We start from the raw sequence: 26,524 nt of genomic DNA, 5'->3' as shown, positions 1-26,524 counted from the left end.
GCCATACTGTCCTGAGAGGGCAGGTGGCCGTCAGAGAAGTCCTTCGGAGTTGATGAGGAGAAACGGTTGTCCATCCCTTGGGGCCTCAGGCATCCTTAGGGGCCTGCCTCTCATTCCTCGAAGGTCCGTGCACTCTGCCTTGTAATTGAAAAGCTGCCTTCCTGCTCGCCCGTCCTTTCCTTCCCCTCTGTGCCCTTGGGGAACAGATCAAGAGGCCTATAGATTGACTTCTCTTAGTTTGTGGTGAGAGCCAGTTGTGTGCTGTTTTGTAAGTCACTCGTGTGTTTTTATGTCACTCTTGTGTTTCTATGAAACAAGTGAAGTTGACTCGAATTTTTCTTTTCTCTAGTACTGTAAAATCATGCCTAGATCTTTTGGTTAACTGGCTGCACATGTACCTTAATAACCAGGATTCGGGAACAAAGGCCTTTTGTGATGTTGCTCTCCATGGACCATTTTATTCAGCCTGCCAAGCTGTGTTCTACACTTTTGTTTTTAGACACAAGCAGCTTTTAAGTGGAAACCTCAAAGAAGGTCAGTGATGTGGGATTGATGGATGTGAACTGGCTTTTCCTTGACTGCTAGTCGCCCTTTAGGATGGAGGGTTTGATGAAAACAGTGGAGTCAGAATGCACTCAGACTTGTGCCCATAATTTCAAGCAGCCTTTAGGGGCCCCTAAAGCCCTTTAAGCGCCCTCCTTAACAGTGGATGGGTTTGCGTGTGCACCCATGTTTTTAGAGTGATTGTGACCCACCAAGGGGCTCTTCTTCAGAGGTGATGCCTGGAGCAGTGCTTCCTGCCTGTCACTTTGATTGGCAGCGAAGGGCGGGCGTCCCGGGGGGACCTAGGCACATGCAGGATATTGTTTGGCAGGGTTAGAAGTGAAAACCAGATGAGTAGGAATCTGAAGCTTGTGGTCCTAACGGTTATGCTGCTTTATCTAAGGACTTCAGCCTTAATCTTCCAGGTTTCACTCTTGCTAATTTCTCAGAGTTGTGCAGAGTTTAAATCTGCCCGATGAAGCTTGTATATTAGGTTAGTGTAACAAGAACAACGCCAGTGAAGTGAGTTTATTTATGTATTTATTTATTTAAAAAAATTTTTTTTTTTAACGTTTATTTATTTTTGAGACAGAGAGAGACAGAGCATGAACGGGGGAGGGTCAGAGAGAGAGGGAGACACAGAATCTGAAACAGGCTCCAGGCTCTGAGCGGTCAGCACAGAACCCGATGCGGGGCTCGAACTCACGGAGTGTGAGATCGTGACCTGAGCCGAAGTCGGCCGCCCAACCGACTGAGCCACCCAGGCGCCCCCAGTGAAGTGAGTTTAAATGTGTTTGTTTATTTGTGTGAAAAATTCAAATGGATGAATAGGCCGTTTTCTCTAAACCAGATTTTCTCAATCTCTGACATTTGGGGCTGGATAACCCTTTGCTGTAGGGGCTACATCCTTTGCACTGTAGGAAGCTTAGCATCCCCTCCTTGCTCTGTTGTGGCAGCTAAAACCCTCCAGAACCTGCCACGTGTCCTCTTGGGGGCATAGCTGCTTTGAGTTGAGAACCACAGCTCTAAACGGACACTTGTGTGTGTTGCATTGTATGGATTTACTCATATCCTGTCACTTTTGAAAAGATGTGGGGGTTAAAATTAGTTGTATAAACCAGGAGTAGGATAAGGGTTTTAAGTATTGTCTTTTTTTTTTTTTTTTTTTTTATGTATAAATAAATGGTAAGAGTCTTGGTAAAGAGGATGTATTTCTTGTAAGCCATGACATTATCCCATTTTTAGTCATTTTTATCAAAATACACATCACAGATGGGGAGAGCCTTACTGGCTCAGCTGGAAGAACATGCAACTCTTGATCTCAGGGTCGTGAATTTGAGTCCTGTGCTGGGTGTAGATGTCATTTAAATAAAGAAACCTTAAAAACAAACCATCCAAGAATCTCCTAAAAATATATACTTAAGTACAAGTGGGTTTGCTTGCCTTTTGAAATCAGTATGGTGTCTTTCTCTTACTGACATAGGAGAGAATTAATAGTTCCTAGTTCCCAGAGGGCAGTTTCTCATTCTTACTCTACCTCCCTGGCTTCCTTGTAAAAAAAAACCCAGTGCAGCACCTGAAGTACGAGCAGCTGTCCCCCCTTGGGTGGGACGCTCCACCGCACTGATGCTTTCAGCCGCGCGGGTCCTGCTGTCCGTTGGCTGTTGTCAGATCGGCATGTGTGTCTGTCTGGGGATGGCAGGAAGGGGGAGTTTCAGGTGGTTCGGTCCTGAACCTCTCAGGACGGAGCCTCCTTTTGTTACCTCCAGTTTGTAGCAATTTCATGATTAACTGAAATCAGATCACAGTGTTTTTTTCTCTGTAAACTCAACGTGTGCTGAGCTTATGCGTATCTGAATCCCAAATTGTCATGTAAGTTAATAGCCCACTAGGGATGTATGATTACCTCCTGGGTTTTTGAAAGAATACCCTGTTTTCTTTAGAAGAGGTGACCTAGTCCTAAGCAAGCGTGGTGACCTTCTCTTAGGCTCTTTGTTGTATGACCATATGGACCTGTATTTAAAGCATTTCTGCAAGTAGCTCTGTGAAAAATTAAAAAAAAATTTTTTTTTAATGTTTATTTATTTTTGAGGGAGCAAGACAGAGCACGAGTGTGGAAGGGACAGAGAGAGAGAGGGAGGCACAGAATCTGAAACAGCTCTGCTGAGCTGTCAGCAGAGACCCCGATGCGAGGCTTGAACTCGGAAACGGCGAGATCATGACCTGAGCTGAAGTCGGTTGCTTAACCGACTGATCCACCCAGATGCCCCTCGTGAGAAGTTTTTTTAAAGTGTGAAATCTGTGCTGCTTAAAGATACTTGGGCTGTTATGTTTGTACTTTTTAAAAATGTTTTGTTTTTTAATCAAAGGTTTGACATACCTTCAGAGTCTAAATTTTGAACGTATAGTGATGAGTCAGCTAAATCCCCTGAAGATTTGTCTGCCTTCGGTAGTTAACTTTTTTGCTGCAATCACAAGGTAAGTTAATACTTTATTGGTGGGAATTATTTAAAAACAACTTTATATTAATACTTTAAAGTTCCATTAAGTTTCTGTGAAATTATTCAGTCAAATTAATGACCATAAAACACGTAAAAGCCAGTAATGCAGTACTTACAGGGAACGCTGCAGTTAGGATTTTGTTCTTACTTTGGTGGTAATGGAAATTGCTCCTGCTTTTGTTCAAAGACTGTAACTCAGCAGAAGCCTCGGCACTTTGAAACGAGTGAGGCAGCCAGTAAGCTGAGAGTTACAGACCAAAGATGTTTATTAGAGTAAGGAAAATAGACTGGACGCGAGAGGGATGTGCCACAGTAGGAGGCGGGCTGGTGCAGGACTGTTCTGTCGGGCCTGGGGCTCCGGCTCGCGCACGCTCGGAAGCCCTTCACATGGAGCTCGCTGCGTCCTCACAGTCCCGGGACTGATGTGGTAAGGCCCTGTTTAAGAACAGGGAGGTGGAGGCCCGGAGAGCGGGAATGACCCGTGAGACACAGTGGCTTGACTGTGTCAGAGCCAACATTCGAGTGCGGGCAGCCTGGCCCTCCCCGAGTTAGTCTGCTTGGCGCACACAGCGAGTTGGCGACGGGATACTCAGGGTAGGGTCATAGCTTAAAATCTTCAACGCACAAGAGTCTGTTCTATTAGACAAAGATTCCATCCCTTGTTCCCCTTTAGACTGCTTGCTGCTCTTACTCGGTAACCTTAATTTTCATTTGCTGGCCATCAAGTTCAAGGTACCGTGTCTCTCCTGAGATCTCAGAAATGGTAACAGAGTCAGGGAAAGGAATAAACAACAAGCAAGCGCATTCGGCAGGTGAAGGGTCCCAGCACACTGCAGGAAGATGGGAAGCAGCAGACTTGAGTGAAGCGGGGCAGGTGGCCGAGAACGTTCCTGGGCTGGGACTAGAGGGCATGGGTTGGCAAGTGGACTGTCCAGCAGGCTGTCGGCGTGGGGTGGGGCGGCAGGCTTGCTCGGGGTGAGATGTGAGGTCGAGAGCTAAGAGCAAGAGGTGGAATTCTTGTGTCGTTCTGTGCCCGTTGCTTTCGCTTAGTGGTTTTGAGATACACATAGACCCGTACAACTGCATTTGGACTTTAATTGCTGTGTCATGTTCCATTAATTTTTTTTTAGTTGATCCTTTGTTGGGGTTTAAGTTGTTAGTTTTTTCAGAATTGGGAACAGCAGCTTAGGGGCGACGTTGTAGGTAAACCAGTACAGTTCTCGTGGCTTCAGTAGCCAGGTCTCTCCCTCAGCAGCCGCTATCCTGTCCGTAAATCCTGAACCCCTTTATTCTCTTACAAACGGCAAAAAGAGACCACTTCTGTAATTCTGCAGACTCTAAGAGTCCCACCGCGAACACATTCATGTTTAGTGAGTCATGCCTATTAATAATCTCAGCCCGCTCTATCGTTCTCAAGGTGATAGCCACACTTTTCTTTCTCCTTATTATTAACACGCTTCTAAATAGTAGACCCGGAAAGCTGTACCCTAAAAGCATTGCTTTCTGTTTTGTGTTGTCTTTTCTTGCACTTAATACGTTTGACAGTATCCGCGTGGTTAGAACAGGTGTCGCACACAACAGGCACGTCCGTGCAGTCATTCCACCATCCACCGTGTTAACGCCGCCCGTCTGTGTTTTGGTTTTGTGGTTCTGCAGTAAATACCAGCTGGTCTTCTGCTACACGATCATTGAGAGGAACAATCGCCAGATGCTCCCAGTTATTAGAAGTACAGCCGGAGGGGACTCCGTGCGAACCTGCACGAACCCACTCGACACCTTCTTCCCCTTCGATCCTTGTGTGCTTAAGAGGTGGGTGCTCTTAGTCCCCCTGTCGGGTGGTGAGTTTATGTGTGGTGTCTATTGGCTTTTCCCACGAGTGGGGTTTCCTGGTCATCGAGTGGCCATTCGTGTCTGTGTGTCGGCAACTCATGGTCTCCAGGCACGTGTTTCACGGACCCCGAGTAGGGAATACCCGTTAGACGCTGCGGCCTGCTCTGAGCACACTGGGCGGGGCCGATCTTTAGCTCAGGAAGAACCCTGGATTGACACCAAAGGTCTTGTGATTTATTTTTTGTTTTTCTTTAAACCTGTTGGTTTAAACATAAAAGGGGATGGGGATAGAAGAGCCTGGATGGGGAGGATGCTGCCCTTTCGTGGTTCATAATGTTCTGCCTAGCGACTTGTTCTTTCCTCTGGAGACCACATTCCACGCTGTTGGAAAGGTCATCAACAGCCATGTAATTTATCTGGATGGGTAATTCAGAAAACCCACCGAGCCAGTCTTAACTTTGCACTTGTATAAGGAAGGAGGACTTTCGCTTACGGTACAATTTCTAACTAGCAACACGATTCAGGGTCATCTGGTCCCTCGAGTCTTGGTTGACTGAAAACCAGGTGGGTCTTTTTTCCCAGACTCATTTTTAGTAGATTTACTGTAGGGATATACAAAAAATGAAGTTTCAGAGGAATATCACTTTGTTTTCATTTGGACATATTCTAACTCATTGTCAGGCTTTGCATAGTTGAGGAATAATTTCACTTGACGATAAAAAGATGAGACATTAGTTTAATACTCCATCTGAGTGGGGGAAGTCTTACCAAGAAGGAGCCACATCATTTACAGTACTGACATGCAGGATTTTGACACAGCGATTATTTGAACCACAGTTTTTATTTTGGGTAGTGGATCCTGTGAGAGAAGGGCTCTAGACATGTCTGACTGTCACAGTAGCATTGAACTTGATTTTGAGATGTGATCTCTGTCGACAGGTCGAAGAAATTCATTGATCCTATTTATCAGATCTGGGAAAACATGAGTGCAGAGGAGCTTCAAGAGTTTACGAAACCTGTCAGAAAGGTACGCTTGTGACTTGGCACCCCGGCTGGGAGTGTCCTTGGTGGACATGGATGACAGTCACGTAGTAATTAGCAGTGTCACACTTAAAGACTGCATTTTGTTCCTTTTGCTTTTACAAAATTCCAAGCTCACGGTATGTTCTTATGAAAAGGGTTTTTGTTTTTTTGATGAATTGTTTAAACTAGATACTTCGCAGGGTACCTGGGTGGCTCAGCCAATTAAGTGTCCAGCTTTTGTTTGTTTGTTTGTTTATTTTGAGAGAAAGACAGGGCACACACAAGTGGGGAAGAGGCACAGAGAGAGGAGAGAGAGAATCCCAAGCAGGTTCCACGCTGTCAGCAGATCCTGACACGGGGCTCGAGCTCACAAACTGTGAGATCGTGACCTGAGCCGAAGCCAAGAGTCTGACGCTTAACCAACAGAGAGTCACCAGGTGCCCCAAGCGTCTGACTTCTTGAATTTGGCTCCGGTCATGATCTCAGGGTTGTGAGATTGAGCCCTACATTGGGTTCTGCACTACAGCACGAAGCCTGCTTGGAATTCTCTCTCCACCTCCCCCCTCTGCTCTTCCCCCGCTCACGTGTTGTTTTCCTCTCTCTCAAAAATAAACAAAATTAAAAAAACAGAACCAAAAAACTAGATACTTTGTAAGCTGACTTTGGGAAGTGAAGGTTAATTAAAAGTCAGCTCAACATATTACAATTTTTTTTTATTATTTATTTTTATTTTTAAGTTTATCCTGAGAGAGGGAGAGAGACTACAAAGAGTGGAGGGAGACGGGGGGGGGGGGGGGAGAGAATTCCAAGCAGGCTCCGTACTGCCGGCACAGAGCCCAATGTGGGCTTGAACCCACAAACCTTGAGATCATGACCTGAGCCGAAGCCAGGAGTTGGATGCTGAACCAACTGAGCCACCCAGGCGCCCCTTAACAAATTAGGATCTTTATTACATGGTCATTACCACCAAATAACAATCTCAGATTTACTTATGTCTCTTTTTTCATAAGTAATCATTGGAAAACTCTTTTTTCCTTTATATTTTGCTTTGGGGGTGGTCATTAATTCACTCATTTACACTGTTAGATACAAGGGGGATGACACTGAGTGAGAAAGACAGGTCATTGCCGTCTGCCCTCATTGAGCTTAAAATCTGTTTAAAAAATTGGACTTTAAACAAGTAGTCCCATGTGATCAGCAGTTGTGTGGGCAGTTGGGGATGAAGTGTGCCTCGGAGTAAATTTTCAAAATTAAGACATTCTTGGGGCACCTGGGTGGCTCAGTTGGCTAAGTGTCTGGCTCTTGATCTCAGCTCGGGTCATGATCTTGGGGTTGTGGGGTCAAGCCCCGTGTTGGGCCCCATGCCGGGCAGGCGTGAAGCCTACTTAAAAAAAAAAACAAAAAACTATTTCCTCTACCTTCATCCTTCCAGAAGCGGCACATTCCTGAAAGACATTCTCGAAAGCTTTGCACACCGCCACTGGTGGTCTGACCGGTAATCTTTTGTCCTTGTACAGCAGGTGGTGGAGGATGAAGATGATGACTTTTTGAAAGGTGAAGTTGGCGTGGCCCCGAGCTCCTTTGACCCGCATTTCCGAAGTCCCTCAAGCAGCGTGGGCTCCCCTCCTGTGTTCTACCTGCCAGACCAGTCCCCTGTGACCACGAGGATTTGTGATTGAGACTGAGACCAGCGTCTCTCCCCACGGTGCCCTTCGGTACCAGGGATCATCCTGTTTGAACCAGAGCGAGTATCTGCCTCAGGCATCTTACTTGCAAGGTAGATGTACTCTGGTGTCTGAACAGATGTGCTGTTTTGGTTTTTTTTTTCCTTTTTGTTTTTTGCTCCTGTGCAAACAAAAGAAAAGACGGAGTATCATGTGCAATATTTTAGAAAAGAGTTGATGATCAGTGTTGAAGGCTTGACTTGTGTGGTGGGTGTATATTTTATTTCTGTTATAGCTTTCTGGCATCGTTGTGAAATTTCTGATCTGGGCAGTGGCCTGTTTTAGCGGGATGGCACATAGGTTTGGTCTGAGCCATAATCACAGGACTTTGTTGATCCAGTTTATTTTCAGTGAAAAAGATCCTCTAGGAGACTATTCCACATCTTTAAAATGATTTTACTTTGAGTACAGTGTTGACCCTCAGCTGGAACTGTATTTGTGTGTTGGGATTTCACTGGGATGCGGAGGGGGCGGGAGGAAAGTGGGAAGGTGGCCCGAGCCGGTCCCTGACGCTAGAAGCCGGAGCTGGCACTGAAGGTCTCCAGGGATTGTCAGAGGCCGAGGAAGTCCCCGAGGAAAGACATGCAGGATTTAGGGAAGCGGAAGCAGACAAGTCATACGCTCGTGAGTGGAAGAATGGAGTTAAAAGAACAACAGAGTTCCGGGTAAATGAAATTCCCATACACTGAGAGTGGAGTTGGACTTTTATAAAACACAGCACATGATTTTACCGTGAGGCTCCCAGGAGGGTGGTTAGGACTGGGAGTGCTTGCTTGTAGTGGAATGTTACTTGTTTTTTTTTTGTTTGTTTGTTTGTTTGTTTGTTTTTAACTAGAATCAGTTTGGTCATTTTGAGAGTTTCTTTGTGCTGATGGAGCAGGGGAGAGGAGCCTGGGTTCTTTGGTGGAATGGTTTTGCTAGCGACAACAGCCAAGGTTATAGCTGCAGCCTCCGTTTGCCAGCTGATGTATCATGGAGTTCAGCTCGGTGAAATCCTCCTTGGGGGAGACTCTTTTTGTACTTTTATAACTAAACACTGACAGAGAGGAGTCTAATAAACACCCTCACTTCGTAGCACGTGTGTGTGAGCGCACGGCTGGGCTCATTCTGTGGCTCATGCGTATTTTAGCTTCATTCCTTGTGTGTATACTTTTGTGTTACTTGTGAAAATGGACATCTCTAAACATATTTATTTTTTGCCACTTTTCCTATTATTTAAAAGTAAGCAATATTTTCTCGATCGCAAATATTTTCTAATGAAATACTTTCTCTTTCCTAGGGCTTTGTATGCTCTTGTATAATTATGATGGTGATGTAGAGTAAATACGCTTTTGGAAAACAAATTTTTATTGGTTTAAAAAGTTTTGGATATTGGTGATTTTCTTTTGGTGACTTGGTGGACAGTCATCGGAGAACCTTTAGGTTCTCTGGTTTTTTAACTGCTGGCTAAAGGGGGGGGTGGGTGGGATTTTTGTGACCTGGATGAAACGGGTCCATGAAATGTGTCCATAGAAATTAACGGTAAGTGGAGTGGGCCTTTGTGGGTTGAGAAGTTTTAGTGTAGAAGGGTATCTTTACAAGTAAGTCCGCTTAATATCAGAAGAGTTTGAGGAAAAAAAACATTGTGAACATAGAACAGTGATATGGTTAATCTGGATGTTTTGTTCTTATACCAGTAATGGAGTAAAGGGAGGTACCCCAATAAAGAGGCTTCTCAAACGGATGTTTTGATTTCTTTGGTTTGTACTGGCGAACATGAAAGCTCTGTCAGGAAACTGCAGCTAACACATCACACGGTTTTTAAAGAGGCGGGAATACTGCCAGAGCGGTACAGGGGACAGCTGGGGAGTAAGGGACACGCTGGTAATGAGAAGGACTGGCTAAGGTGTCAGTGACTCCGTGAGCACGCCTAGCCACGAGGGCCGCTGCGGCTTGACCTGGTTCCGGGAAAACAAACGCTTCAAAAAATGCACGCACTTTGGAAGGAACATCGTGGGGAAAAAATTGGCAAGTTTCTTCGGGAATTATATAAAAAAAGAGTTTTCTAATCCTCTTACTATTGAAAAGCGGGCTTTTATTTGGGTAGGAGTTCCAGGGCCCATCCTGTTTGTCTGCAATGGGTGGGTCTTCCTTAATGAGAAGTGGCTAATTTATACAGGTGAGAAAGGACCAGGGACTTCTAAAGTGTCACGGGGGTCAGACTTGGCTTCTCGAACTAGCTGTGTGACCTTGAGCAAGTTACCTAGGCTCTCTGGGAGCTCCACGTTGAGCTGTAAAGTGGAAATGACCACCACCTCCTTGAGGGCTGGGAGGATTCAGTGAAAACGCAGGGAGAGGCAGTAGCTGTTTGGCTACCTTGGGAGAAAGTAGGCAGGAAGCCCTTTCACGGGAGGGTCTTTTCAAGGCAAAGACAACTTTCACTTCATCCACATTGATTGCCTCCTTGGTACCCGCTAAAGAGGCCTCACCTGGAGAGGTACGGACAGCGTTTGCCCCCTGCCAGGTGTGGCTTATTATGGTGGCTTTTAATTCTTGGTCCCAGAATCCCCTTGCGATGCCTTCGCAACAGTTCTTGTTCTGTGAGGTGGCTCTTCGCTTCACCACTAGTTTTGTAAAACTGCGTTTTGGTTAAGGTATGGTGGAGTCCGGTGTATTTAAGTGATATTTCCAAATCTCGGGATAGAGAGCCCCTAGGTCACGAGCCTTGCGCCGGGGTACCTGCCCTTAGTAGGGACCGGACGGTACCTCGTCGATGTTTACTCCCCGGACTCTTGGCCCATCAATGAGCGCCTGCTGTACGCCGAGCAGCAAGTGTTACTGATGATTTCTAAATCATCAGTGGGGCTCGGTTTCAGACGGCTTACGTTTATTCACTGAACACAATCCTATGGAGCAGCAGCACAGCAGGTTCCCCAGCTCGGATTAACGTGCTCAAGGTCACAATGAGGAGTAGTAGAGCCGTGATCTTGAATGGAGGCAGTCAGACCCCAGAGCCCGTTCTTGGGCCGGGACGGTTGGCCGATAATGTGAACTAAGACTGAGCCGGGGGCACCCGGCGAAGGCTCTCTTCCACAGCCCAGCTCCTCCCCTGGCTTTGACGCCCACGCTTTCGGGACTACATTTCCCAGCGCCCCCTGCGGAGGGTGGGGGGGGGCGGGACGAGGGCCGGTCTCCCGCGTTTGGACTACATCTCCCATAGGGCCTTGCGGCCCCCCCTCCCGATTTCCTGAACCGCGTGGACCTGCACCGCCCCCGTGGGACTTCACTTCCCGGCGGCGCCCGCGGGGGGGGGCGGGGCGCGGCACGGCGGGGCGGCCCGGGGGCGGGGGCCGCGGGCGGCCCGGGGCTGGGGAGGCCGCCGCCTCCCTGGGCCTGCCGGGGCGGCCGCCTCCGCGATGCCGCTGCTAGTCGAGGGGCGGCGAGTGCGGCTGCCGCAGTCCGCGGGGGACCTCGTGCGCGCCCACCCGCTTCTGGAGGTGAGCAGGGCCCGGGGTGGGGGGGGGCTCCGAGGAGGGCCCGAGGGGACCTGCCGGACGCGCCCGACTCTCCCCACCCCGCCGTCTCCAGCCGCTCTTCCCGAGGCAGGGTTTAAACTTGGCGCAGCCGAGCCGCTCTCGGCACGTCGGGAGCGCCGGCCGCCGGCAGCGATCTTATGCCTTCGCTCGAGGCATCTGTGGGGCTTTCACCTTCCTTGGGCCTCCGAGGGCACGTGCAGAGGCCTCTCTTTGCCGGAGGAGGGGCCGGCGGCCCAGAGAGGTTAGGCGGTTTGCCCGAGGTCGGACAGCACCGCGGCTGGAGGGTGCCCGGGGACTCTCGACCCTGGGCAGGCGGGTTCCCGCTCCGAGCCGGGCTTGCCCGTTGAGGCCAACCGGGGCAAGGGCCCCTGCGCGGGGGCTCTCACGGGGGCCCACACACCGCGGGGAGCGGCTTCCCCCAGCGGGCTTCGGGCAGGGGCACCCGGCAGCTCCCACGGGCCTCCGGGTAGTATTTTTAGCCGTAAGAAAGGGCCCTGCTTCTCCCCAGCTGAGCCGTGTTGAGGACCACGCCCTGATGGAAGGGTTTGGGTTTTGTCTTCCTGCTTTTGTCCTCAAATAGGTCTCCGAACCCCTAATCCGTGCTTGTGCAGAGACAGTTTGGAAAGGGCTTCTTGAGTCCAAACCTTCCCCTTGTCCCGGATCTAGTTAGGGGGAAATCAGTCAGTTCATTGATTGGAGGGACATGCTGAGCCTCCACCGTATGTTGGGCGCCGTGTTGACCTCTTTCCTACAATCCGGGCGGACTGCTTTACAGCCTAGTTAGAGGGTATGGTTTCTAATCACAAATGGCTCCGAATACGCAAACTGTTAAGTGTCCTAAAGGAAGAATGCCCCTTTCCCCTCTGAACTGGGAAGCAGAGGAACTTGACAGTCTGTAGGCTCGGAGAAGGTATTTTTGAGGTTTCCTCTGGGACCCTTGCGCGGTTTGTAATCACTTTGTCTGCATAGGTGTTTGCTGTTTTTTTTTTTTCTTTTTTATTGTCCCTTGATCTGTCCCCCAGAATGTAAGCTTCCTGAAGGCAGACGAAGTATGTGTCACTGTGTGTGTCCTCAGAGCCTGGGGCAGCCGCTGGCAATGAATCTGCACTTTGTAATTTACTTGTTATATAAACGAATGAGCACAGTGACCCCTGAGAATGACCTGAAGGCTGAGGAGTTACCGGGAAAAGGGGACCACGCTGTGATTCGCAGCTTCCATTTCGGGAAAACAGGAGGCACCTTAGCCAGCACCTCCTGGGCACTTAGCCGACACTAGGCCCTGTGGTAAGCACTTTCCTTGGGCCACATCGCCGGCACATTGCGAAGGAATGAAGTCCCAGTAGGACTCACCAAGGGGAGAAACTTTCAGCTGCCTAAGGAGTTAAGGTGACGCTATCTTTATGTCTCTCGGGAAGTTTCTGTGATAGAAAGATCAGTGTCCAAGGCAGCACACTCTGTGTGGGGGTGGGGTGGGGGGGGAGGGATGTGACAGGCCAGGGTGGCCTGCCCTCTTGAAAGGAAAGGCCGTGTCCTGGGGGCCGATTTGCATCACAGGAACCTGGGGGACGGGTCACTTAGCAGTCTTAGGGAAGAAGGATGGACGCATGGGAGAGATTCGAGTGGGGAGGCAGGAGAGAACATTCTAGGTGAGCAAGCAAGACTGCCACCAAGCGCAGGGAGGAAGCGCCCCGAGGGCAGGTGGACTGGCCAGATTCCCTGGCGCAGAGAGGGTGAGGGGACGTGGAAGGTAAACCCAGGGAGGTGGGTCGCACCCGGATTAGAGGGGTTTTGGTGCATCTTTCAAGGAAGAGGGGGAGATGAAAAGTTTCATGGCTTGTTTTCTACAAGTCGCGTGTCCCCTTTGTAAGAGAAAAGAAAACAGAAGTGTCACAAAGAAGAAAAAAAATCATCTGTGAGCGTTACCGTTATTCATATTTTGGCAAACACCCTTCCAGAGGTTTTTCTTTGTGTGGGAATGAGACCCTTCTAGACACGACAGCATACTGCCTCTTCCGTTCTGTGATGTGTCTTTTTCACGCCACACAGCCGGTCACATGCAGGACCAGCGGTTACTAGCCTGTCCCTAGCCACGCCCAGCACAGAATAGTCACGGCCGTGACGCGGTGGGACTTGCCCAGCCCCCCGGGAGCAGGCGCCGTTCCCGCTCCCATTTTACAGATGAGGACTGTGAGGCGCAGAGAGGTGGAAGCGGGTTGCCCAAGGTCCCACGTCCCCAAAGTGGCGAAGTCCCCATCGGGACCCTGGCAGGGTGCCTTTGAGTCTAGAACGCTGCAGTGCTCAGTGCGGTGGCCCCGGCCACGTAAGGCGATTTTCATGTAATGACGGTGAAAGAAAATGTAAAAATCACTTCCTCAGTCCTACCAGCCACTTTCCAAGTGCCCCACAGCCACGTGGGGCTCGTGGCTACTGTACGAGGCGGGGCAGAAATAGACGGCTGCCGTCACCGCAGAAAGTTCCTCTGGGCCGTGCTGTCCGAGAGCCTTTGCTCTCAGCCGGTCACCGGATGCTCGGCCAGCAGCGTTGGCTTAAGTGTGGTTCCGTAGAATTCCGCGATAACGAATGCACCGCATCTTAGTTCCTGCTTCTAAGCACGGAGGATATTTATAAATCTGCTGCGTTAGAAACAGTCACGGAGCTGAATCTTTGTAAACCCCTGTAATTATTCCTGCGAGTGACATCGCTGGACTCCAAGGATTTCTGAGCAGGAAAGGGGCTGTGACAGAGCCGTGTGTTGAAGCAGTGATGCTGGCAGCCACCGGGGAGGGCAGCGTGGACACGGGGGACCCCGGGGTCGGGACCCGGGCGGGCCTGGCGACAGCCACCCACGACAAACCTGCCGTCCGTTAATCCTCACACGACCTGAGGAGCAGACGGCACGATCCCCTTTTCCCGGAGGAGGAGAATGTGAAGGGCGGACGGAACAGAGCAGCAGGGGGAAGGGGCACGTGATCGTTTGTCCTAAGTGCCTGGGGAATTAGGGGTCCTCAGGCCCCAGCCCCACGCCAGAGGTCACGTGTGGACAGCCAGTCAGCCAAGAATGGTTTTTACAGGTTTAAGTGGTGGGGCTACAAAAATCAAAAAAACACTATTTCAGGGCGCCTGGGCGGCTCAGTTGGTTAAGTGTCTGACTCTTGCTTTCAGGTCAGGTCAGGTCATGATCTCAAGGTTGGGGAGTTCGAGCCCCGAGCCGGGCTCCGAACTGAGTGTGGTGCCTGCTTGGGATTCTCTCTCCTTCTCTCTGTCTCTGCCCCTCCCTCCTACTCTCTCTCTGTCTCTCTCAATAATTAAAGAAAACCGTTAAGAAAAAATAGTATTACTTCGTGACATGTGAAATTCAGTGAAGTTAATTCAGATTTCCGTGGCGCCCATAAATCAAGTCTTTTGGGGACACGGCGACATCCGTTTGTTTACGTGTTGTCCCTGCTGCTTTCAGGCTACACAGCAGAGCCTAGTGGTTGCAACAGGAGACCGCACCCCAGCAGAGCCCAAAATAGTTCCTCTCCGGCCCTTTTCGGAGGAAAGTTTGCTGAGCCCCGGCCTAGGAGGGCAGCGCCGTGGGGCAGGAGCTGGGAAGGGAGGGACTACTGGACAGGAGGCTTTTTTCATGAATGTTAGTGTCCGGAGAGTATCAGAGGCCCAGAAGGCTGGCCGGTATTTCGGGGAGGGATGGGAGCTGACGGAGTAGCTCTCTGTGTTTTTCCACAGAGGAGAAGTTGGCTGAACTTTTTTCATTCCTTAAAAGCGGAAAACCAAAACAACATGTTCTTTTCGCTTTGCGGCATCATCTCTTCTGATAATTTATGCTCCTGTCTGTCTGGGACACTGGGGGGGGGGGGGGGCGGAGGGCGAAGGGGGGGGGAAGAGGGTGGGGAGGGCGAGGGCGGGGGGAGCTGGGCCGTTGGGATGTTTGCTCTCGGGCACGCAAGTGGCAGTTCACGCGCACACACGGCTTTGCCTTTGGGGTGGTGGCCCCAGCGTGGACGTCTGTGGCCCCCATTGGCCCGGCGCCCCCCCCCCCCCGCCCCCGCCCCCGAAAGCACAGAGGCCAAGGTAAGTGTCCCGGGGCTAACGGAAAGGAAAGTGCGCGCTGTCCTGCGTCTAATTTCGAATCAAGGTGAGGTGACGAGCGTGTGACATGCAGAGCACCCGGGAGGCGAGGTGTTTACCGAGTTGCAGAACCGTGAGTCACGGCCAGTTCCTCCCTGACCGCTGCGGCCGAGCCTGGCCGACTGACACGGCAGCTCACTTACTCCCACTTACTCCTTCTCGTTTGTTCTGTTGAGGAGCCGCCGTCGTGCTAATGGCTGCCTTGCTTCCAGTTAACGAGAGTTTATTAAGAGAAGAAAACTCTGGGTAATGAATCAAGCGATCTTTTTTTTTTTTTTTTAATATATCTTGTATCTTATTATTGATTAAGCAAGTGCCAGCCTCACTGGGCACACCATGCTCAGCCGTGGTGAGCGGCCGGTGTGAGACCGTGAAGCCGGGGTCCTGGCCGGACCCCACCTACCTCCTCTGGGTTTGTGCATTTGGGTCGCAGTCTGTTCTTTGAGTCGACTTGTTGCAAGTCAGGAGGAAGTAGTGACCCGTCTACGTACCCCGTGTGATGTAATTTCTTGTATCGATCTGGCATTTTTGTGTTTTTTAACATTTTAGTTTTGAGAGAGAGCACCAGCGGGGGCAGGGCAGAGAGTGAGGGAGACACAGAATCCGAAGCAGGCTCCAGGCTCCGAGCCATCAGCACAGAACCCGATGCGGGGCTTGAGCCCATAAACCGTGAGATCATGACCTGAGCCGAAGTCGGCTGCTTAACCGACTGAGCCACCCCGGCGCCCCAGTGTGGAAGACTTTTTAAAAAAAATTCGAATTACAGTACAGCTGACATACAGTGACCTGTTAGTTGCAGGGGCACAGTGTGGCGAGTCAGCGCTTGCACCCACGACTCAGGGCTTCCTGCGTAAGAATTTCTGCCAATACGAAGTGAGAGAAGGTTTGGACACCTGATTCCAACATAGCCTTTTCATGAATTTGCTGATTTAGGACGGGCCCTTTCTGGTTGTCTGCCTCGGTCACGGCTCCGTCATAGCACATTTACGGAATCGGGACAAGGCGAGAGAGTAAATGCTAACGCACTCAGTCTGCCCTGTCTGACCGTGGCCGTGGCCATGCGGGTGAATCTCCTCATGCTTCCTCCCACGTGGCAACACTTGAGCCTTGTGATCATCACCGCAGAGTTATAACTTTTAAATTTTTGTGACGTTTATTCATTTTTGAGACAGAGCGTGAGCGGGGGAGGGTAGAGAGGGAGACACCAAATCCAAAGCAGGCTCCAGGTTCCGAGCTGTCAGCACAGAGCCCCCGACGTGGGGCTTGAACTCACGGACCACGAGATCATGGCCTGAGTCAAAGTTGGACGCTTACCTGACTCAGCCACCCAGGCGCCCTTATTTACAACTTTTAAAGATTTTTTTTTTTTTTAATACTTTTTGTCAGTTTGCATTTCAAAACCATCTTTCTTAGTCTTCATTTTTCCTGACTGTGCAATAGCGTGAGTCTCTTCGGCGTAACTCACCTCTGTCGTTCCGAGCCACCCGGGTGTGTGCGTTGGTGGGGGAGGGAGGTTCCCCGGTCCAGAGGTCCAGATTCCCAGCGTGGGGACGACCAGCTCGGGGGCAGGGACAGTGTCCGCCTCTCTCGCACAAGGGCCGTGTTTTCGGAGCCTGCCGGGCCCTCGGGCCGACGGTCGGCTTCCCTTCCCCGGTGCAGAGCCCTGGAGGATCTCTTGCGCTTGAGGAGAAAGGCCTGCACTCTGGTCCCTCAGGTGCAGGCAGAACAAAGCCCGGGAGCTCACCCGTCTCCTTTGCTCCGCCTCCCCCCACCCTTAGTGGCCTTTCAGCCTGGTGGCACCCCACAGAGCCTGCGTCTCCCGCCCAGGCGCACGTCGGGCCTCGCCACCCCTCTAGGTACCCAGTCATCACTAATTTCCGTCCCTCTCTTATCTTGTTTTAATCGAACAGGAAAGAGCCAGACTTCTCAGAGGTCAGTCTGTTCAGCAAGTGGGACCCCAGGGCCTTCTGTATGTTCAGCAAAGAGAGCTTGCAGCGGCCTCCCCGCAGGATGGTAGGTTAGGAAGCCGTGCATCGGGCATCACCCCCCGGGGCTACTGGATGTTTCATTTTCTCTCTTTTCCAACCAGGCTCCATCTCCATCCTGGGTTCTGATGATGCCACCACCTGTCACATTGTGGTCCTGAGGCACACAGGTACGGCGAGCGAGAGGAAGGGCAGCGTTGCGTCTCTGCCTGTGACATTCCTGGTGTCCTGCCCGCAGCCGGACCCTGCCCTCCCCCCTCCCCCCCCCCAATCTGCATGGCATCTCCCTGGTACCCGGGTCAGAAGGGTGGGCGGGGCAGCACAGATCCTTCTGGGTCTCCTTCCAGGGCATTGACAGAGGAGGCGTCTGAAGGGATGGGAGTAGACCTGGCTCGAGCCCGGAGCCCTCACCCGGAGTAACGTGAGTCGTTCCCCCCTTTGCCTCAGGTAACGGGGCCACCTGCCTGACCCACTGTGACGGAAGTGACACCAAAGCGGAGGTCCCCCTGATCATGAGCTCCATCAAATCCTTCTCCGACCACGCTCCGTGTGGAAGGTGAGCGCCCCGTTCCTGTGTCCCGTGGTGCCGGGCCCCGCGCTCTGTCACGTAGAGGGGACGGCCGTGGCCGCCGCATGGAAGGTCACCGCCACGGCGACCGGCTCGTTCGTTTGGAGCCGAGCCGGCACAGCGTCGGTCCCTCGCCGGTGGCCGTGGAGCGAGCAGACCGGGTGGCGGGTGCAGGCTGGCCTGCGGATGAAGCTTTGACTTGGAACCTCAGCTTGTGTTTCTGCTCCCGTATCGTGGGATGCTCGCTCACGCGTCAGCGAATCCCAGATGCCTTCTCTTCATTCGTTCGTTCCGGCAGCTGCTTGTCGGGTGTTTTCTCCCAGGGGGAGCTTGTTAACAGGTGTCGGGGCCATAGCCGTGGCCAGTAGACAGACACCTGCCCCCGAAGTGCCCTGAAGCAAGGAGGCCGGCAGGAAGCAAAACAGGGTGTTCAAGGGTGGGAAGGGCCGTGGAGGCCGAGGCAGGGAGGAACCCACCGTGGCGGGGGGAGGGGGGTGCGGGTGAGGGTGCATTTTCCCACGGTGGCCCGTCAGGTGGCCGCCCCCTCCCAACAGCTGTCACCCTGGAACACAGGGGACCTGGTCCCACGGCTGGGGGAGAGGGGCCCCACACACACACCTGTGCCCCCTCCTGCCCCTCGCTGGGGAGAAAGTCGGGGGTGGCCACAGAACGGACTAGTCTGGTCATCTACACGTTCTCAGAATCCTAGGGATTTAACGAAAAGAATAATAAAGCCCTTCTTCCTGGTGTCACTAGTGTCACATAGGCCGGGCCAGCAGTGTCATTTTGCGCTGGGCCCCCTGGTGCGGTGCTGAGACGTGGCAGGAGGGATCTCTGGTCTGTCCATGGAACGCACGTGGTCGTGCCTTCCCAAGACTGGGAAGGCAAACCCGTGGCCCTGTGTCGAGCAAAGCCGTGGTGATCGCGGCTCGTCTGGCCCATTCGTGTTTGTGTGGGGCCACGTGATGCTTGTCCTCATGCCGGTTCTGGCCGGTTCGGGTTCCTCCCTTGGGTTGTCCCAGGCTGTGGACGAGGGGGCTCGCAGACAAGGGGGGGGGGCAGAATACAGGCTCAAGCACAGGAGTTTGAGAGCTGTGCTGTGCTAGTGTGTGCAGTGACAGTCCCCAGAAGGGCCACCCCGGGGGAGTAGCAGGGTTCCCCCAACCTGGAAAAGCTGGTGTGGGGGGGTAAGCATGGCCTGTAGAAACCGACCTGGTTCCCGTCTTGAAATTGGGAGGCGACAGTCCCTGGCTCCGGGTTTGCTGGACAAGAGTGAGGTGAGCGGTCTGCCAGCCCCCCTTCCCGGCCCTGCACCCCGGTTCCCCTTAGGCTGAGATGCCGAAGAGGTTTCTCGAAGTGCGCCACAGCCCTATTCTAACCGAGGGGAGCGTCTTAAGCTCCGCATCGGGGCCGCTCTTGTGCAGGCGCAGCTCCCGTCCGCCATCAGCGCCCCCGGCCGCGTCCCCAGCGGCTCGCGCGGCCCTGGCAGCCTCCCCCGTTTCTCCCAGTGCCGCCCAGACGCGTCCTCCCCGCCGCGAGGCACGGAAGAGGCCCCGGGAGGAAGCGCCGCTGCGGAGCGCGGCTTCGTGGAGGCGGAGAACCGAGGTCCCGAGCAAAGCCAGGGCGCCCCGCGGCCGGAGTGCTGGCCTCTGACCACCGTCCCGTCTCTTTGCCAGGCTGGAAGTGCACCTCGTGGGAGGCTTCAGTGATGACAGGCAGTTGTCACAAAAACTTACTCATCAACTTCTTAGTAAGTTCACGGTTTCCCCAACTTTGATGAAAACTTGCACCCGCTTTTGTTTGGATCAAAACGCTACTTAGTGCACAGCCTCTCGGGGCAGCTGCTGGGAGCAGCCTGACTGGCTCGGCTTGGACTCGGACGGAGGGACCGAGCTACGATTCAGGGGCCAATGGGAGGGGGACGAGATTTTCCTGGAAACGGTAGTCGACACGGTCCAAGACGGTAAACGCTGGCGGTGAATAAGATGGTGACCAGCCCTCTGGGCAGCGATGTCCGTTTTAACCTGCAGGAAGGTAAAACGCCGACGATGCCACCTTTTCCCATTAAATTAGCGAGGATTCAAAAAAAGACCTCGTTCTGTTAACCGCGGCGAGGCGGGCCTACGCACCCAGCACTGGAACATACGTTGCTGTAACCTGTCGGCAAAGCAATTTGGCCCCGTGGCCTAAGTCTTAACAAGGTTCCTGTCCTTTGCCCTGGGAATTCCCCTTCTGGGAGTCTGTTCTAAGAAAATAATCTGCAGTGTGCACAGAGATTCATGCCCAAATGCGGGCGGAACATCCTTTACGTTAGCAAACAGTCTGATGTCCGTCAGCAAAGAAATTGTTACGTAGCCATTAAAAAGTACTTGGGAAGAGGTGAATCGCACGGGAAAGCACACGTGGCCGCAGAGTCAGGACGTAGCTGTCTAAGAGGTGCGGGCTCGGCAGTACACAGACGGTAGGAAAGAAACACGGACTGTTAACTGCTGGGGTTGTGGGCATCAGAAGCCTGTGTCCTTGTACTACGAAAGACCCATGTACTTACACTTGCCTGTGTTTTCCACGGTTTTTTTTTTTTTTTTTTTTTTTTTACAGTGATCAAGTTTTTAGAATGGCTGGTAAAAAGGAAAAAAAGTTATTTAAGTAAGGGGTAAACATTTTCGGAGTCCGCTGTCCCCACAAACCCCTGAGAAGGAAGAGACGAAGGGACAGCTTTGGTCACAGTTTCCTTTGGGCTCGAGGCCAGGGGCGTGCCCGTCACCCGGGTTCCCTGGCGTCGGTTCACAGCAATCTGGCTTCCGCGCGCGGGCCGGGTTGTGGCGGAAACGGGGCGGGACGGAGAGGGCCCGGCCCCGTCTCGACTTGCTCAGTGGGTTTCTGACGTCCACTTTGAAACTTTTCATTGTAGGTGAATTTGACAGACAAGAAGATGACATTCACTTAGTGACGTTGTGTGTGACAGGTAAGTTCTGCCGTCCTTCCCCCAACAGCCGGCGCCCTCACCCTTAAAGCAAGACCTCGCGCACGAGCCCCTCAGCCACAGGAGAGCCCCCTCCGCCCTCTGCAGCCAGTGGCCCGCCCGCCCCCCAAGCCCAAGTCCCGCTCGGCCTCCGAGGACATCCCGACCCCCACCCCCTTCAGCGCGGCCCCCCTCTTTCCTTCCTCGGGATTTTCAGACGCTTCCTCTGCTCCTGGGAAGGAGCCACCCGCCACCACGCGTGGCAGGTGGCTGGTGGCCGAGCGTGTAGGGAGCCGGGAGGCGCTGACTCGGGACGCAGCACTCGTTTTGGTGGAAACCTGACGGCTCCGGTGGGACCTGGCAGGGAAACAGGAACACGGTCCCTCGCATGTCCTTTTTCCTCCCGTTGCAGTGTGGGCTCAGTTATAGAAACCTGTTGGCCTCAGTTATAGAAAATGAAAGCACCTGTTCAGTTTTTCTTAAAAATCACTCCTTAAGAAGCATTTTTCTTCGTTTCGTTAGAACTAAATGACCGGGAAGAAAATGAAAAGCACTTTCCAATCATCTACGGCATCGGTAAGTAGTGCTTTTCTCGGAGGCCCGGAGGCCGGGCCGCGCTCCCGGGGCCAGCTTGACCCTGGCTCCCTGTGCCCCACCGGGGGCCCCGGGCAAGCAGCTTGCCTTCTCTGACCGCTGCCCACAAAACAGAGACGTCCGCTCCCTACGGCCACCGGGGACGGACGAGGTGGCGGCCGGGAAGCGGGGCCGTCTGCTCGCCCTTCTCCAGCCTGTCTCCGGGGCTGGGGCCGGGCAGGGGGTCGGTCCCCTCACACAGTGGGGGGCCTGGTGGGGTCCGGCGGGGAATAAGGGTCCTGCTAAGGAGAGAGCAGGCCAAGGAAAGACCGGAGCGCCCTCCCGCCGCAGCCCCGGATCCCCGGAGGGGGAGAGCCGGTGAAACTTCCACCCGATATGCCATGGCCCGGCGGGGCGCACAGGGGGTCATCGTACTACTGCCCGTAGCCCGGCAGAGGTGCGTGGCGGGAACGTGCCCCCACCACCGCCAGACCCGGACAGCACCCCAGGCCCCGCTTCTGCCCCCGGCGCGGCCGCGGCGCTGGCCAGGGAGGGTCGCCCCGCGCCGGCCTGAAGAGCTGGCGCTTCCCGAGGGAGGAGGTCGCCCCTCGGTCGGGCCGGGGCCCCGGCGGACACGGGCTTGGCCGTAAGGTGGCGCTTTCCATCTGCACAAAGGGGAAGCCGCAGCTGCTCAGCGACAGCGGTCCAGCCATACCCCTCTTCCCCTTCTTGGGGCGACCGGCCACGTTCGGTCACCCGTGGCCGTAGACGTGGTGCGGCTGTGCCAACTTTCCACTTGTGCCTTTAGTCCATGCGGAGGACCTCTTTGTCCCCACAGCGGTCAACATTAAAACTGCAGAGATTTACAGAGCCTCCTTCCCAGACCGAGGCCCGGAGGAGGAGCTGCGTGCCGCCCGAGCTCTGACAGGAGGCCCAGTGAGTGAGACCCTCTGTGCTAAGGGGAAAAAAGGGGCGTCCCGCTCCAGAGCCTCACGTTTTATAGGCGTTAGGAACGAAACGTTTGTTTCTTGCAAGCTAGACCCCACTTCTCCGCTTTGAAGGCAGAGGTGTGAAAAAAGAGAAGGCGCATTCAGATTCCTCACTGATAGAACGTTGACATTTTCGTTGAGAGTGTGTGCGTTCACGGTGATGTTTTGCCAAACCTTTAACGTTTGTCAGATGCCTTTGCTGTTTCTCGAGCAGGGTAATAGCCTTGACTTAGCTAATATTCAGAACTTGCTTTAGTCTCAGGAACCAAAAGCCAGGGTCGCTGGTTAAGCTGAAAACTACCACTGACAAATTGGGGAATTCAGGGAATTGATTGGCAAATAAGCACTTTCCTTGCTCCTGATGGGGCAGCCGCACTGCGGGCTTTTAAGTTGCAAGGTGATTAGTTGCTGGGGCATAAGTAATGAGGAGGTGTTTTATGTGGCATTGAGGACCGTGGACTTGAGCCACACACACCTGGGTTTCTGTCCCAGCTCTCATGCTTACCAGCAATGTCGCTGTGGGCAAAGTGCCTGTCCGTTCTGAGCATCAGGTTTCCGACCAAAGTAGGAAAAATGCCGTCTTCCCAGAGGACTTTTGTCAGGACTAAACAAAAGCACGTACGTTACTCCCAAAGTACAATAGCAGACACACTGGAAGGACTCCATAAGTAGCGGCTTTGGTTATTAGACCGTTTAAAGCAGCTCATCCCTCCACGTTAATGTGGGACTGCGCTGGAGCTTGCACTAATGGTGGGGTTCGAGAAGCAGAGAACGTTCCTTGAAATGTCCTCGAAATGTTCTTTTTCAGATGATTAGTATTTACGACGCAAAGACAGAACAACTTCGTATAGGACCGTACTCCTGGATGCCATTTCCACATGTGGATTTCTGGCTGCAGCAAGATGATAAGCAAATACTAGAGGTGAGAACTTACAGGCTGGGGCGGTCTTAAATCGCCGCACCCTGGTTTCGTCATCTAGAAGAAGAAGACGGGTTTAGGCGAGAGCACAGCAGCCTTTCCTTCGGTGGGTGGGATTTACTTTTAGGATGCCTTCGGCAGACCCCATTTAACCTCTAGATCAGCCGAGAATAAGTAAGGTCCTGGCCGGGCATTTGCATGGGTCGAAGGAGTACACAGCCGACTGCTTTTTCCTCGTTAACGCAGTACACCTCCCGTCTTCCGTAACTTTACGACTTCTGTGTACGTGGTGACCTGAGACCATCCGGACTGTTTAAGAACCCGGAGACACTTCGACAGCTTTGTCAAGAGGGTAACAGAGCCAGCTTATTCCTCTCTCAGACCCAGAATCTTGTTTTTCCAGAACCTCTCCACTTCACCTCTGGCTGAGCCACCCCACTTTGTCGAACATATTAGATCTACCTTGATGTTCTTAAAAAAACACCCATCTCCAACCAACGCACTGTTTCCCGGAAACAAGGCTCTCCTCTACAAAAAAAATGAAGATGGTTTATGGGAAAAGATCCCTTCTCCAGGAAGCTAAACACGGGCATCACCAAAGGGCAACTTTTGGCCTGAGAGACACCACCATGGGGACCGTGGGGCCTGGAAAGAATATGAACCAGAATCCGCATCCGCTGAATCTTAGGTCTCCTTCCTTACTGTCCTTCAAATGACTTTAAAAATAAAATCTTATTTTCGCGAAGGCATTTGTCGAGGTGTCCTTTCTGCTTTGCCGAAGGGGACGCCCGGCCTTGCCTTTCGGCACCGAGGGCCCAGGAGGAGCCGCCTGCCGCGTGATCCTGCAAGCCGCTGTTTCAGACTTGGGGTAAGTGGTTCTCTTCCTGCTAAATTAGGGAATCAAGGGAACATTATACATAAGCTTGTTTGAAAAATGGTATTTCAAATGCAGCAGAATTCCGTGAGAACGTATCCATCTCACAGAGGGGTTTTCTGGCCCCCAAATATTTCAGTAGCATGAATTCCAACTGCTACTCCACTTCCAGGTGAAGGAGATGAAAAGCCCAGAAGGAAAACCAGAATCTCATCAGACTGTTCTGCAAAAGAAAACAATCTGAGACTCAACTTAATGTGAGAGTTACACGAAGCCATTGCGAAGTCTGCCCTAGGTGTGAGGTCATTAAAATGGCCACACCGTGATGTCTGCAGGTCAGACTTTCCGAGGCCTTTATTTCTCTGAAGTTGCTATCCTCGGGGGAATCGCTCTGCCTGATGACCATTCAGGAACTGAACCCACAGGTTAACAATTTCAAGAACCTTTATTGAAACCAACATTCAAATAGTATCTTAAGGGTGAAATTCTGTTTCAGCAAAACCAATTTAGCAATTCCAAATATATATAAAAACATTGAAAAATTAATCTTGTTAAAGGTGATAATGTCCCTTTTCCCCATTTTATCTGCTATACTTCATTGCACCAAATAAACAGGGAAGACTTTTAATCATCTGCACCGAAAAAAAAGTTGCATTTTGACAAGTGCCAAAAGTCAGAAATCACATCAAATCGGTGTCTAATTATAGGCTTAATGTGGTGTACCTAAGGCTTCCAACACGACAGTCCCCAGTCCAGTGTGAACCCCCACCGTCTTGAGGCGTCCCAAAGCTTGACTTTGCTGGACTAAAGGCTCAGGGACCTTTACCTATGAAAACGAAGAGGTGCAGGACTTCTGGAAAAGTAGAAAGAGGCAGTAATTAAGCACTCGCTTCCAGTATCTCAGCAGTGGTCTGGCTTCACCAGACCGAGGGCCCAGGTCGTCTCTGAGTTGGGCCCAAAGGGGTGAGCTGCTCGTGGGGAGAAGCCACACACACTCCCATGTAAAACAGGTCAAAGGGGGGTATACTTATTTTAGGGTTGAAACGTAACTGGGTGCTCCACAGCAGAGTTAGTATCAGGTCAAGACTCGCGTCTGTCGGCTTTTCAGATATTAAACATAGAAACGAGCACAGTGTGTATCTGTGTGCCAATTTAAAAGCTTTACCAGTATTTAAAAATATACATATATATGGCCAAGAGTTTTACAGTTACTCTTAATAGATAATCCTTTAATTTGTCTACAAATAGTATATAAAGGGAGGAATGGACTCGGGGCAGAGGGAAGTGGCTTGCCCACGGCCCTGCCCCAGCCAGAGTGCACGGTCCTTTCTACACCTCGGAAGCAGCGGCGGGGGCGGCTCGGGCTCAGGTCGGCATCGCGCCGAACCCGAGCCCGCCGTACCCCGCGGCCTGCCCACACTGAACGCTGACCCAAACAGATGGCGGAGACTGCGCTGCCTCTCTGGTGCAGCAGCACAACAGAGGACCCGGAAGGTTCTAGAGCTGACTTAACGAAAAGTTGTATGTAACCTCGTCACGGCTTACGCTTAGGTTTTAGAAAAATAAGCGCAAGCGTTTCAAGTGGCGGGCACTTGGAATTCTAAGTGTTCTTCGTGAACAACGAGTGTTTATGGGAACGTGGGGGAGAAATGGGACCACCTACAAGGACGTGGGCAGGAACCCCAGCTGTCATGCTACAGACCCATCCAATGAGACCCATCAACTGCCCGTCTAAAAAGCCTGGCTTTCAGGCACAGATTTGTGCAAAAATCCCAGCGAAGGACAAACAACAGTCATTTCTCTTGCGTTAGCTGTGGCACGGCTCACATTTTCAGTACAGCTTCATCTTCCCTGGAACAACACCCGGTACAGTCTCAAAGCAAACACTGGATTTTATCTTAAGCTCTCCGGTTCTTCTACCTGTGGACGGTCATCTTCCGGGCGCTGGGCCCCGTTCTGGAAGGCCCCCGTCCGCTCGGCCTCCTGCGGAGGGGGAGCCCCAGGGTGTCGCTCGGGGCCGCTAGGCTCCAGGCCATCTGGCTCCGGCGCCCCGGACAGATGCTCCAGCTTTTCTAAGTCTTCAACGTGACTGACTGAGCTGGTCTCGCTCAGAGCATCGGAACCTCTCAGAGACCTCTTAAAAGGCTTCTGGCCTAGAGAAAGATGCACGGACAGTGCTGAAAGCCCTCCGTCCAACAAGTGGTTGCTTTATTTAATCGCAACTGCTTCCGGAGACACCCCCGCGCCCCCCAGCTCTGAGGCTCCAAAGTGATGAGGTGAGAAATGAGAACCGACAGGACACCGACACGGCTCCCAAGGTCATGGTCAGGAGAAGTTCAGGCGAGTAAACACCAGGTTAAACACGATGCCAGTTCTCAAGACCCGAACTT

The 26,524-nt window shown here is 52.3% G+C and overlaps 3 protein-coding genes across 9 annotated transcripts in view; 2 read left to right on the top strand and 1 right to left on the bottom strand.

Annotated features, from left to right (window-relative positions):
- The window catches only part of RRN3 (RNA polymerase I transcription factor RRN3), a 31,664-nt gene extending 22,678 nt beyond the window's left edge, over nucleotides 1–8,986 (top strand). The window contains exons 14-18 of one of the 2 annotated variants that reach the window (XM_086691162.1): nucleotides 350–534; nucleotides 2,913–3,021; nucleotides 4,701–4,853; nucleotides 5,814–5,901; nucleotides 7,418–8,986. In XM_086691162.1, the coding sequence (XP_086547288.1) occupies nucleotides 350–534; nucleotides 2,913–3,021; nucleotides 4,701–4,853; nucleotides 5,814–5,901; nucleotides 7,418–7,576 (694 nt within the window). In that variant the 3' untranslated portion in view covers nucleotides 7,577–8,986. Of the gene's footprint in view, nucleotides 1–349; nucleotides 535–2,912; nucleotides 3,022–4,700; nucleotides 4,854–5,813; nucleotides 5,902–7,414 lie in introns of both variants that reach the window. The other variant, XM_025916843.2, reaches the window with a different exon arrangement.
- A 1,946-nt stretch (nucleotides 8,987–10,932) lies between these two features.
- On the top strand, nucleotides 10,933–24,005 carry NTAN1 (N-terminal asparagine amidase). 3 transcript variants are annotated; one of them, XM_086691159.1, is made up of 10 exons: nucleotides 10,933–11,097; nucleotides 17,175–17,277; nucleotides 17,354–17,419; nucleotides 17,697–17,805; nucleotides 19,494–19,567; nucleotides 20,729–20,782; nucleotides 21,302–21,355; nucleotides 22,191–22,288; nucleotides 23,150–23,263; nucleotides 23,507–23,759. In XM_086691159.1, exons 1-10 carry the CDS (start codon nucleotides 11,017–11,019, stop codon nucleotides 23,525–23,527), a joined length of 774 nt encoding a protein of 257 aa, XP_086547285.1. In that variant the 5' UTR covers nucleotides 10,933–11,016; the 3' UTR covers nucleotides 23,528–23,759. The 3 variants fall into 3 exon arrangements, with proteins under 3 accessions (XP_086547285.1, XP_086547284.1, XP_086547287.1); XM_086691158.1 differs by having other exon boundaries at nucleotides 10,937–11,097; nucleotides 23,664–24,005; XM_086691161.1 differs by lacking the exon at nucleotides 17,175–17,277 and having other exon boundaries at nucleotides 10,966–11,097; nucleotides 23,664–24,005.
- Nucleotides 24,006–24,560: 555 nt separating this feature from the next.
- Nucleotides 24,561–26,524, bottom strand: part of PDXDC1 (pyridoxal dependent decarboxylase domain containing 1) — a 52,994-nt gene continuing 51,030 nt past the window's right edge. For all 4 annotated transcript variants that reach the window (XM_086691155.1, XM_086691154.1, XM_086691156.1 and 1 more), the window contains exon 23: nucleotides 24,561–26,287. In XM_086691155.1, coding sequence (XP_086547281.1) covers nucleotides 26,028–26,287 — 260 coding nt within the window. In that variant the 3' untranslated portion in view covers nucleotides 24,561–26,027. The remainder of the gene's footprint in view (nucleotides 26,288–26,524) is intronic.

This window comes from Puma concolor, chromosome E3 (assembly GCF_028749965.1).
Source record: "Puma concolor isolate L17-30 chromosome E3, mPumCon1.1.hap2, whole genome shotgun sequence".
Lineage (NCBI taxonomy): Eukaryota > Metazoa > Chordata > Mammalia > Carnivora > Felidae > Puma > Puma concolor.
This window is presented reverse-complemented; position numbering and strand designations above follow the sequence as displayed.

Excerpts from the sequence above, each read along its gene's own strand:
- NTAN1 (XM_086691158.1), top strand. The coding sequence starts at position 11,017 with ATGCCGCTGCTAGTCGAGGGGCGGCGAGTGCGGCTGCCGCAGTCCGCG. Across the intron at positions 19,568-20,728 it reads ACTTACTCATCAACTTCTTA|GTGAATTTGACAGACAAGAA; the intron begins GTAAGTTCACGG and ends TTTTCATTGTAG. Across the intron at positions 22,289-23,149 it reads GAGCTCTGACAGGAGGCCCA|ATGATTAGTATTTACGACGC; the intron begins GTGAGTGAGACC and ends GTTCTTTTTCAG.